The 12026-nt window shown below is 44.5% G+C and overlaps 1 protein-coding gene across 1 annotated transcript; it reads left to right on the top strand.

The window, feature by feature from the left end:
* The first annotated feature begins 836 nt into the window (after nt 1-836).
* Rpl22 (ribosomal protein L22) lies at nt 837-6411 on the top strand. The gene is made up of 3 exons (XM_015501465.2): nt 837-1070; nt 3309-3433; nt 6210-6411. The coding sequence occupies exons 1-3, from the start codon at nt 852-854 to the stop codon at nt 6352-6354; spliced, it is 489 nt and encodes a 162-aa protein (XP_015356951.1). The 5' UTR covers nt 837-851; the 3' UTR covers nt 6355-6411.
* The last annotated feature ends 5615 nt before the right edge of the window (nt 6412-12026 follow it).

Below are 12026 nucleotides of genomic sequence, written 5' to 3' on the forward strand. Positions count from 1 at the left end.
TGCGTTTGGTTTAAAACCTGGGTGGGCGCTGAGGCCCATTGAGGGTAGGTGTGCCTGCTGATCGGTGTGTTTCCGGGGTTAGGTTTTAAAGCCTCCCATCCCCCTTGCTTTTAAGTAAGTTTTGCAGTAACTGTTTGAAAAATTGCCCAATTAATACAAGCTTTAGACCTTTTAAATATAAAGGGAGGGATGTGAGATGTGCTGTTAAAACGGTCAGTTTAGATTCTGCAAACCTTTTTAAAGTAGAAATACAGGTAACTTAGTGGCATCAGGAGATTGTAGAGGAAGAAGATGAAGCTTGTTTTTGAAAGTAAAGAAACTTTCCTTTGCCTCATGACTTGGAAATACTAATTGATAGTTTAAACCATTAATCAAAGACCTGCACTTGTTGACAATATTGTTATACTAAGATCCTAAGTTTTAGCTTTAACCGGTTGTTCAAGCTGGAGTGCACCAGTGGTCAGGATTCTGTGCCGTTTCCTTTGCTGTCCTGAGTGTGCAGGAGAGACAGGTTTAAGGGAGAAGAGCTAAAATGAGTGAGAGCTATGTGTGGAACATGGACCAAGGGTTGATTTCTCTTTAACATTGTTTTGGGTATGCAAGACATTTGCTGCTTGTGGTCTGATCCTGGAGTAAAATAAAGAAGCAGGTCTTGAAAATTGTATTTGGAAATTTTATAGCAAGAAAAAGGAAATGTTTAATTGTAGGATTCCTGCTTGTAAGGGGGAGACTGGAAAGGTTAAATGGGACAAGACTTCATTTCCTCATTTCAAATATCGCTCCCCACCCTAAGTCTCCTAAGCTTGTAGAATAGCACCTTCTGTTAGCCCTTTGCTGCTCTTGGGTAAAGCATGACTCTTGGTGCTCTGCAAGGGAACCCATTTCCATGGGTTTTGTATTTGCATGGGCTTTTTGTTTTTTTAACTGGTTGGAGCTTCATCTGTGTTATTTGTGTACTTTCTCAGAAAAAGCTTGTGGCGAAGGGGGGCAAAAAAAAGAAGCAGGTTCTGAAATTCACCCTTGATTGCACTCACCCTGTAGAAGATGGAATCATGGATGCTGCCAATTTCGTAAGTTCCATCCTGCCTGCCACTGTGGACTTGGGAGGTGATGAGCCTTTTGAGATGCTGTTGAAAAAGCCTACTGGGGTACATTTCTGTGTTTAGGCATGTAGGTACTCCACACTTAACCTCTGAGGAGCACAGGCAAATTACTTCTTTCAAGTTCCACTTTCTCTGTGCATCAGTTATGAGGAATACATAAGTAAGGTGGTTCCAGCGCACAGGTGGAGTATGATTGTATTTCCCTCCTCCCTGTTAGTTACCACAGATGCTTTTACTTAAAAGTTACCACTGGAGCTCCATTGGGACCAGTACTGCCCTTGCACTTTGGTAAGTTGAAGCATTAAGTGATGGGCCCTGAACCGTACTATGGGCAGCCTCATCTTGCATCTCACTGTGCCTCCTCAGACAGATGGCAGCGCTCCTGAGCTTCAGTGTTAACTTTAAAATGTCCTGCTTGCTGAATTGTCATTGACATTGTTTTTCCCCCAAACCTTGTATGGATTTTTGCCTCTATATTTGTTGCCATTCCCCAACCTTCTTGTATTCCACTTCAATCTAGAATTATGAAATAATCTCACTGGTGCATTTTGACTGTCACTTGGTTTGGGCTCTCACAGCCCCTCTTGGGGAATTTGGACTTAGTATTTATGTGCAGAAGTCTCCTGAATTTACATTTGCTCTTCAAACTCTTTGACACTCCTGTTGCCAAGATTATTACAAAAATAATTTTCAAATTAAAAAAAAAAAAGTTAAAAACTTGGCTTACAATCACCTCATTGCTTATTCCCTTTACAAGGGTGCCCGTTGTGTCCTTGTTCTTCAAGAAGTCCCTCAGGTGACTTATTTCTTCTGTCTCATGACTTCTTACTTTTCACTGTGGCCTTTTTTTCCTTCCTAACACTGGTGGTGTTTTCCTGTTGGGTATCTCAGTGGTATTCCAGGCCTCCCCTGCCTCTTCTCTGCAGGCCAGTCCAGTCCAGCTGATTCCTTAGCAACTCATCTGTATGAATGTCTTTCCTTCTAGAAACCTCCTCAGGGTGGAAAACTTAAGTCATTTATGAATTTAGGATGCACAATGCAAGATTTCTGACCTAATCAGTTGGCCCCATCTGCAGTTAACCTTTTGAGTTGGAGTTTTTTTTTTTTTTTTTTTTAAATATTTATTTTCCAGTTTTCGGTAGACACAACATCCTTGCTTGTATGTGGTGCTGAGGATCGAACCCGGGCTGCACGCATGCCAGGCGAGCGCGCTACCGCTTGAGCCACATCCCCAGCCCTTGAGTTGGAGTTTTTAAAAAGAGAATGCATAGCCTCTTTTTTTTTCCCCCTTAATGTGCTGGGGGTTTAACCCAGGCCTCACATATGCCAAGTAAGCATTCTATCCCTTAGCTATATCCCTAGCCTCCCTACCCCTTTTTTAAAAATCATGGTCCTGGGGGGAGATTCAGGGCCTCTATTACTGCTAGGCAAGCATTCTACTACTGACTTACATCTTTAGTCCTGAAAATTTTGAAGTTTTAGGCTGAAAGAGACTTTATCTTGTTGCTATAGCCAAAAAAACCAGAAAAGTCCTTTTTGGATCAAGATTCCTAAAGCCAGAGATGTGGCTTGCCCATGCTCGTACTAGGTGGTGTGCAGAGTGTATCCCTGGGCCTACTGCCCCTTCTGCTGTACCATCCACATGGCCCTAGGCATGGAATGGTTTTGGCTACTATATGTCGGTGCTCATCTTCTCTGGAAGTGTTGAGAATGGTGCTGCATGCTCCTTGGATTCTGAAGTACTGCAAGCCTTGCTTGTGTATTCCTTATAAAAGTTTGACCTTGGGTTTCCCCTCTATTTTTTATAATGTGACCCAAGAATAAGTTGCTGGCCAAGACTTTCATGTGGAGGCGAATTTGATCTTCCTTGGAGGCAGTCATATATGTTCACGAGTGAACAGTATGGTCATAGTGCATGTAAATAAGGCTGAATAGTTCAGACTCTGAGTAGCTGAAAATTTGTTGTCATTCAAATCTAATTTAAAAAACAACTGAGAATGTAGCTCAGTGGTAGACTACTTGCCTAACTTAAACGAGGTCCTAGGTTCAATTTCCACAACAATAACAACAACAACAACAACAAAAGGAATAAATAAAGAGGCAAGGCAACTATGTGGTTTAGTATTGGGAGAACAAGCAAAATATGCTGTTGACACAGGTGAACCTGTCCTTTAATTGGTCAATTTGATAATTTCATTTCTACAGGAGCAGTTTCTCCAAGAGAGAATCAAAGTGAACGGAAAAGCTGGAAATCTTGGTGGAGGGGTTGTGACCATTGAAAGGAGCAAAAGCAAGATCACTGTAACATCTGAGGTGCCTTTTTCCAAAAGGTATGGAAGGCTGGTGTCACTGCTCTGGCCCGCCCCAGTGCATGGGAATGTGGCCACCAGTGGTTTGGTGGTTGCATCTGCTAATCACTGGAACAGTGCTTAGTGCAAGAAGACAGACAGCATGTGTCAGCACAGTAGTTCTCAGTACTCAACTTTGGTCATTTAAAGTTTGTCTTTCACAGGCTAAAGTATTTCAGATAGTAAAGGTGCTCAGACTTGCTTAGACTGCATTAAAAATGAAGACCTTGCTCCTTCTGCTTTTAGATCACAGTGAGCAACTTTCACTTTTAATTCCATCTTTATTCCCTGTGTTATGTGGCATTGGATAAGGAATCTGGAGCTCAGCTGGGACTGAAGCCATTGCAGTTCATTGCTGTGGGCCTTTTCAAGAGGGAGGGAGGTGTTCTTTTGTCTCTACTACCCTACTTACAGGAGGATGAGGTTGAGAGACTGCATGTCATTTTACAGAGTTGGGCTTGTTTATACCCACTTCTTAGCAAAGGCCTGGCATATTCTCAGGAGCTTTCCTCATATTGTATTAGGTAGAGGGAAATTTTAGGGTGTACCAGCATACACTGGTTGTAGTTAAGCCTTTCAGTGAGGTATGGAGGCCTTCCTGGCTGAGTTCCTCTATTTGCTGGAAAGGAGATTTGATAGAGGAAGAGACAGGACAGCTGTGGGGCGTGCATGGTACACAGACATTCAACCTGTGAGTCTCTGGCCGTAGTGGCCTTTGGAAGATTTCACTATCTTGCTGAGACGCATCCCCCCACCTTTTTAAAATATATATATATTTTTTAGTTGTAGATGAACACAATATTTATTTTTATGTGGTGATGAGGATTGAACCCATGCCTAACATGTGCGAGGCAAGCGCTCTACCCCTAAGCTACAGCCCCAGCCCTTCCTGAGACCTCGTTAGCATCTGTTATGAGGATGTCCCCTGACACATTTTTCTTTAGTGTTCACAGATTTTCTCATCTTTCCCCTGTGGAGGGAAGGAACTGTAATCTGCTGTGGCTTTCCCTTCTTGCTGATAATAGTTTTCCTGAAACATTTAAGGGTGTCTCTTAATCTAGACCCCCCCCCCCTTTATCTCTGGACTTTCTATCTCTCTATTATTTATTTATCTATTTTGTTCTGGGAATTGAACCCAGGAGTGCTACATCCCCGCCCTTTTTATTTTTCATTTTTAAATTTTGAGATGGTCTTGCCAAGTTAGTTAGAGCCTCAGCCTCTAGAGTTGCTGGGATTACAGGGATTTCGGGTGTGGGCCACTATACTGCCTTCTAGAGATTTTTTTTTTAATGAGATTTTAAATGTGTCATTTGAATATAGTATGGTACAAATAATAAATGACAAGAGAATCCTTCTTAAATGGAATGGCCCAATCGATTCTCTTTACGCAGGAAAGAGTGGGTAGGTTTGGTCTGAATCTTCAGCTCTGCAGGTTGCTTTTGGCTGCTAACCAGTGCTCCTTTCTCGGTTCATTTCTTGGGTCACTAGCATTTGGGTCCTTGCTAATAAGTCAAGATCTACCTATACATTTCATGTAGTCCTTCTGGTAGTCTGAAGAGCTGGTAAGTATTTTGTGATCAATTTTGTAGTAGGAGAAACTGAGGCATGGAGAGGGTAATTTGCCTGGGAGGTGGTTTGTGCTGCATTGTGGTCCCTTTTCCTTTTGTGACTTCATGAGGATGTGGAACCTCAGGGCTTCACAAGCAAACAGATCAGGGAACAAACACTTGCAGGTTGGGTCATCTCCATGTCACGAGGATATTGGCCACAGAAGCTGGCCACTGCCTTCCATTTTCTAGTGATTGAGAAGCTCCCGCTTTTGCTCACACTGGAGTTGGGTAGATGAATTGAAAAAAATCTGGAGCACAGCTGGGGTGCAGCCCAGTGTAGAGTGCTTGCCTGGCCTGGGTTCATCACCAGGACTGTACATACACACAAAAGCACCCCCCAAACCATACCTTTATGCCATGTGCTATGCCACACACCCATAGTCCCACTACTCAGGAGGCTGAAATAGGAGGGAGGATTCATTAGCCCAGGAGTTCAGAGCCAGCCTGGGCAACACAGTAAGACCTGTCTCAAAAATATCTGACCACTCTGCTGGAGGGAGGATAGTAGCAGGGTGCACTCTGACCCCTGCATTGGGCAGTGATCATTGCACCGGAGAAATGGGCAACCTACCAAGTGGCGGACCTACACCACAGGAGTTCTGGTCTGTGAGGGGTGTGGAGTCCTTAGAGCTCCTAGGAAGCACAGTGTTTCTCAGTGCAGGTGTTAAGATTTTTTGCCTGTCAGTTTACTCGGGCATCTTTTTCTGCAGTGGTCACTTACAAACCATTTGGCAGTTGTTTGCTGCTGTTTAACAGACAACTATTATATTTGCTAGTCTGTTCTCCTTTTTACTGTCAAGTTAGGTGACTCGTGTCTGACATTCTTGTTAGAGCACCGGCTGGGTATGTTTGCTTTATTTATTTATTTATTTTTTTTTTGGAAGGTTGGGGAAACATCTTTAGTGTAATTTTTTTTAATATTTATTTTTTATTTTTAGGTGGACACAATATCTTTACTTTGTTTTTATGTGGTGCTGAGAATCGAACCCAGTGCCTCACGTATGCTAGGCAAGCGCGCTACCACTTGAGCCACATCCTCAGCCCCAGTGTAATGGTTTTGAATGTATGGTTTGTGTAAAAGTTAAAATGTCTCAGAATGCAAGAAGGCCATCTGTCTAGCATAGTTCTTAAGTGTCCTTTCTCTGCAGGTATTTGAAATATCTCACCAAAAAGTATTTGAAGAAGAATAATCTACGCGACTGGTTGCGTGTAGTCGCTAACAGCAAAGAGAGTTATGAATTACGTTACTTCCAGATTAACCAGGATGAAGAGGAGGAGGAAGATGAGGATTAAAACTCTTTTATCTGGAATATTTTGTATGAGTTCTTGAATAAAACTTGGGAACCAAAACAGTGGTTTATCCTTGTATCTCTGCAGTGTGACTCAAACAGAGAATGGGAACCATGGCAGATGGGCTTTATGGGCTTCCACTCGCTTACTTGTGATTACCTTTTCTTTTCTGCTTGGAAATTTCATTTCTCACAGTAGTAACCAAAGTAGGAGGAGAAGGCTGTTGGAAGGGCACTAAGGAGTGTCCAGCCCTGAGCAGTAGATTGAGGGTGTGGAGATGCAAGCTTCACTTGGTCTCTATTTTATTTTTAAAAGTACAATTGTATTTGGTTATTTTCTCAAAGGAAGATTGAGGGACTCAATGTGGGGTTTCTCATGCATTAAAGACAAAACTAGTGATATTGTTCTAAGATCGTCTTGTGGGAAATGGCAGTGTCAATGACATGCGGGTTTCTAGACTTCTGTCTTCATTTTAAATTACAAATTACTTTTAATGCTCACAACTATGTACGCTAATCCTTTTTCTTTCTATGCCAATAAAATGTGATCCTTTAGCTTTGCTGTGTTCTACCCTTCACAAAAGGGTTTGGAGAGCAATTGTATAAAAATGAATTTGTAAATATTTCTATAAGTCTTTGCAACAGACTGTCACTCTGGCCTCCAGCAGAGGGAGCTGGAGACATCAATCTGTGAGTTCCCAAGAGGGGAGCCATTTGATGCCCAGGGCTCCAGAGGATTGCCTAGAGTGGGGCTTGAGAGGCCATTGGGGAATATTTCTTGCTGAGGATTTGGGAATTGCCCAGGAAATAGTTGTTTCTACACCACATAAGACCATGACTGGACTTCATGTCTAAAGTCCCCAGTGGTAGAAGAGTTGATCAACATGAATAAAGCCCTGGGTTCCATCCCCAATATCACACAAAAACTCCTGTGAAATGGTATATGTCTGCTTGGGATTTTGTGTCAAATGTATGCAGAGGCTAGGGGACTTGACAATGGGAAGGGCTTCAGTGGCCACATTATTGAAAGAACCTGATAACAATGCAACCTTCTGAAATCCAAACAATTCTGCAGAAGTGTCTGCCTTGTTTTGTAATTATGCTGTATAAAAATTCATGTTTTAAAGAGCTGACCACCTGATTTCCATACCTGAGATGACAGCTCTCTGAGCTGCACAGCTGGAAATTAAATGTCCAGGTCCCACCATGGCTCCAATTTAACATTTGGTGCTTCTTGGATTGAGCTTAACGTGTTGAGGTTTTGCAATTTCACTTGTGGCAAAGGCTCTTGCATTTTCTATTTCTATGCAAATTTCTTGAGGCAGAATTGTTTGCACATTTCTCCTCTGCCCTCACAGAAGGCAGCATTTCTTTCAAACCTAACGGAGGCATCAGTTGCTCTTTGGCTGTGTCCCTTACCATGATTATTAACTTTATATGTGTGTGACTTGGGTTTGCAAGTTTGTTTGTTGCATAGCTGTTTCCATGTAGTAATTCTTAGTTTGGCTGTTAAAAAAATTAACCCTGGACTAAGATTAGCGATTTTTTTTTTAAATGGTCCTCTGCAATTTTAAGAAGTGTAATAAAATTGAAATCACTGGTTTTTCTATGCCTTTTTGAACTCTTGTAATTGAGTTTGATCACGTTTTATATTAAAGAGGCTAACACATGACTACTATTATTGTGCAAGCCTTTTTTTTTTTTTTTTAAGGACTGATCTGTTAACCTGTTAACCTTTATTCTCTGAGTGCTGATGAGGTGTGGAGTAAAATATGTCCTTAATCTTCATTTTTTAATCTGCTGTTTGCTTCCATGAGATTCTGGAGTTGGCTGAGCTTCATAGTCTGGAGAAGAGCTTTGCAAACCATACCTTTTTCTGGTGGGAAATATATAGTGTAGGCTTGAGTCACATTGCTCCTGCCACAGCAACTCCACCCAGGGCATCTCTTGGTCCATTTCCCTCTGTGTCCATCTGGTCCTGTTCCTCACCTGCCTGACTGGAAATGCCAGGGCTCAGAAACCTTCGAGTTTTAAACTGTGATGTAAGTTCACGTTAAGTCACAAAATAGAATGTTGGCAACTGTGGTTGTCACAAATGCCCTCCTCCCAAGTGCAGCTGAAGGACTGTGGTATCACTGTATGCCAGGGTCTCACCATTTCTGAAGGTGAGACCCTTTAACAATAATAAGAGCTCAATTATTGTTAAAGTGAGACCCTTTAACAATAAAAAGAGTTCTCCTGTTAAAATTACTGAAGATTTTTAGCCCCCTCTTCTGTGACTGGGGAATAGTGTCATGGTCCTCAGGAATAGCCGGGTGTTGAGGCACAAGAGTCCCAAGCTTGCTTGTTGGTGCCTTGAGCAGTGTTGAGCCCCGAGGGGGGGGAGGGGAGTGCACTCATGCTAGATGCGTTTAAGGCAGTTGCTGTCTGGGGATGTTTAACCTCATTCTTTTTAGGGGACACTTGGTTGGTTGGAAGGTGAAAAGGATCCCCGTGAAGGGGCAGTGGTCCCTCTTGGTAACTTCAGGAGATCCTGGAAGCTGCTTTCTTGTGCTCAGGACTTGACCCAGAACTCATCAAGTGTGAGTGGGGAGGAGAGAGGAACCTAGGATGTGGACCATTTACAAGGAGCAGCTGCAGGTCTGGCAGTACCAAGGGGGCACTCTTGGATGAGGCTGCTGGGCCAGAAGCCCTGGGAAGTCCTTTGGCTGAATCATGGTAATGGGTTTGTACTTGGGGGAATAAAGTCTTTGAGGGGGCTTCTCTGAGGAGAGGAAGGTAGGAAGGAGGCTTGCTGTTGGGGGCTCTCCAGTCTCAGCAAGAAGGTGGTGCTGAAGGACACGGGTACCGTGATGGTGCTTATTTCTGGGAACAAAACCCAGTAATTTCTAATCCAGCTATTTTCCTGCTCTGGGGATGGATTTGAGAATCACATTGGTTTTCTTCGGGCTGTTTTAGACCAGGCAGGACCTTTGCATTCCAAGTCTGGACTGTCCTGCTGAGGGACTTCACCGCTGACCTTAGCTGGATTCCAGGCTGCACCATCAGTAAGCTTAAGCCTACTGTCAGGTTCAGGGCTGTGGCCCGGGCTCCCTTTCTGAGAAGCTCCTGCCTGCCTCCCCCACGACCCCAGGTGGTTTGTGCAAGGTCCCTATGTGGAGGAAAAGGCCTCAGTTAGAAGCCAGGTCTTGGTCTGCAGAGGGACACTGGTTCCTCCAACCAGAGGACACTTCCAAATTCCAGCTGATGAAATTCCCCACTGCTGAGCAGAAGGTGCTCAGCAGAGGCTTGATCTTTCTAGGTACAAGCACGTCACTGTCCTCCAGAAGCCTGAAATCAGTGAAGTATCCAACAAGGTGGTCTTGGTGAGGAGACAGGTTTTGAAGGAACTGTCCCCAGGTATGACTTGGGTTATCCATGAGAAATTTACATGGATGAGTACCATTATGTGCAGAAGGTGATTATCTCTTTCAACTCTAGGGGAAAAAAATTTTCCTTGATGCTTTTGTAACTAATATATTTTTAAAATATTGTGATTTTTGAATTGCCACTGAGGTGTAATTACAAGTTCTGTGATTAGCAAACATGAGTGTCTTGTCTACTGAGACTATGACCTTATTCTCGTGACTGCGGTTTATTGAATGTTCACCTTTTTAGGGATTGCTTTTAACATCAGGCATTTTGGGACCATTGTCATTGAAGACACACATTTAATAGTTTTAACAATAATAAGAACTCTCCTTTTAAAATTACTGAAGATTTGTAGTAAAAAAAAACCATTTATTTCCACTATCCCAGTTTTTGTCTTTCTTTCCTTTTGGGTATTAGCTAATGTTACCCAGCAGCAGTCACGGGGAAGAGCAGGCTAGGGAGGGGAGACCATCCTGAGTGATGAGCATCTTGGCTCTAATTTGTTGCAAATTAAGCAGTTGGAGCTTTTCCATGGTGAATGATATCTTGACTTTCTCAGCCTTGCTTTGGGAATTGGAGCCAAGGTTAATGGTGTGTGTGTGTGTGTGTGTGTGCACTAACACACACACATGTGGTGGGGGCTTTCTGGTATTAAGAAATATTAAGCCAAAATTCCCTGCAGTGGGTTGGGGGATCACCACTAGCTGTACCGGGGTGCTGGTGATGAAGGGTGGGTGTGTTTGGTGAAACTTAGGGTTTTTTTCCTGGGAAGTTATGAGTCAGGGAAACAGGTGGACTTGAAAGAGCCAGGAAGCCTTTCAGGGAACACGCAGGCCTGGCTCCAGCCTAGTGATCTGGGGCTCCCCTTGGCTAGCTGCTCAGTGGTGAGGACAGTTTTGCGGAGGGAGGTCCTTTGGTTCCTTAGCCTGCTTGCTGCTGACTGTCCCTTTCCTCTGATAGGTGGCCTGCAGTATTCTGATCCAGCATCTTTATGTATAGTGTGCTTTAAAATAGGCATGGTGGCACACACCTGTAATCCCAGTGACTTGGGAGGCTGAGGTAGGAGGATCATAAGTTCATGGCCAGCCTCAGCAATTTAGCAAGCCCCAGTCTCAAAAAAGGACTGGGGATGTAGTTGAGTAGTAAAGCGCTTATGGGTTCAATCCCATTGCCAAGAAAAAAAGAAAGACCTGAGAGATGAAGTGGATTCTCAGCACCTTGCACTTTGATCCTGGAAGGCTGGACAGACTTGCCTTTGCCTAGGATGAAAAAAGAGATTTTGGGGCTCAATGGCAATTAAATTGGGTTGCACCAGGATAAAGCTTTGCCAAAAACCTTTACAACCCTCCCTGGGCCATAGATACAGCTTTTCCTGTCCAGCAGCATGGGTTGTAGCAACCTCCCCAAAGAGGTCTCGCTCTGGGGTCCTTCAGCCAAGTGGACACAATTTTCATGATTCTCCAAAAGTGCCAGGGCAGGGAAAACCCTCCTGGTGATGGATGCCTGGGTGGGACAGGTGCTCAGCCAAGACCAGAGGGTTTGCGCTATATTCCTCTTCCACCGCCTTGAGGTTCCCAAGTCAGGCAGAGCCTGGCTTCCGTGGGTTTCCAGTGGACCTCTCACGTGTCTGGCTGCAGGTAGTGAGATGAAGTTGCCCTTCTTACTGGTCCTTCTGGGATAAGAGTTGGTGATCCTGCGAGTCACTGAAACTTCCGCGCGTTTTTAAAGTAGCTTTAAGACTTGCTGCAGCGAGACTGAATGCACTCACTTAAAATTCGTCTTGCTCCCGCAGGGCTTAGGCCTCCTTTCTTACCTTTAGCAATTGAGGGTTGGCAGTGGAGGCTCCTTCGCGTTTCGCCACAGGTGTTGCTTCTGAGTGGGAGTTTGGGGCGCAGACCACGCAGGGCCACACCACCCCCAGGGATCTGGATGTGTAGGAATTGGAGTCAGTCCAGGAGGGTTGTTTTGGAAGAAGACATGTGGGGGGTGGGCACAAGCACCCTCACGGAATCAGCCCCACTGTCTCCAGAACGTCCCTTCCCCAAATGCAAACCACATTTTTCTTCTAGTCTTCATTCGAAATGGGTTGAGAGAGGAGATTAGAAGCATGTCAAGGCCGGAACCGGGTGCGGGGCGGGTCTTGGCGCGTGTCAGCCTAGTGGGGCGCTTCCTCCTCGCAGCCCCGGAGACCCCGCCTCCGCGCCCTTGGGGACCCGGGCCCGGCGCCTCCGTGGGCGGGGCGGCTGTGGCTGGCTCTGCTCTGGG

This window comes from Marmota marmota, unplaced genomic scaffold (assembly GCF_001458135.2).
Source record: "Marmota marmota marmota unplaced genomic scaffold, marMar, whole genome shotgun sequence".
Lineage (NCBI taxonomy): Eukaryota > Metazoa > Chordata > Mammalia > Rodentia > Sciuridae > Marmota > Marmota marmota.

Excerpts from the sequence above, each read along its gene's own strand:
- Rpl22 (XM_015501465.2), top strand. The coding sequence starts at position 852 with ATGACTCTTGGTGCTCTGCAAGGGAACCCATTTCCATGGGTTTTGTAT. Across the intron at positions 1,071-3,308 it reads TCATGGATGCTGCCAATTTC|GAGCAGTTTCTCCAAGAGAG; the intron begins GTAAGTTCCATC and ends TCATTTCTACAG. Across the intron at positions 3,434-6,209 it reads GAGGTGCCTTTTTCCAAAAG|GTATTTGAAATATCTCACCA; the intron begins GTATGGAAGGCT and ends CTTTCTCTGCAG.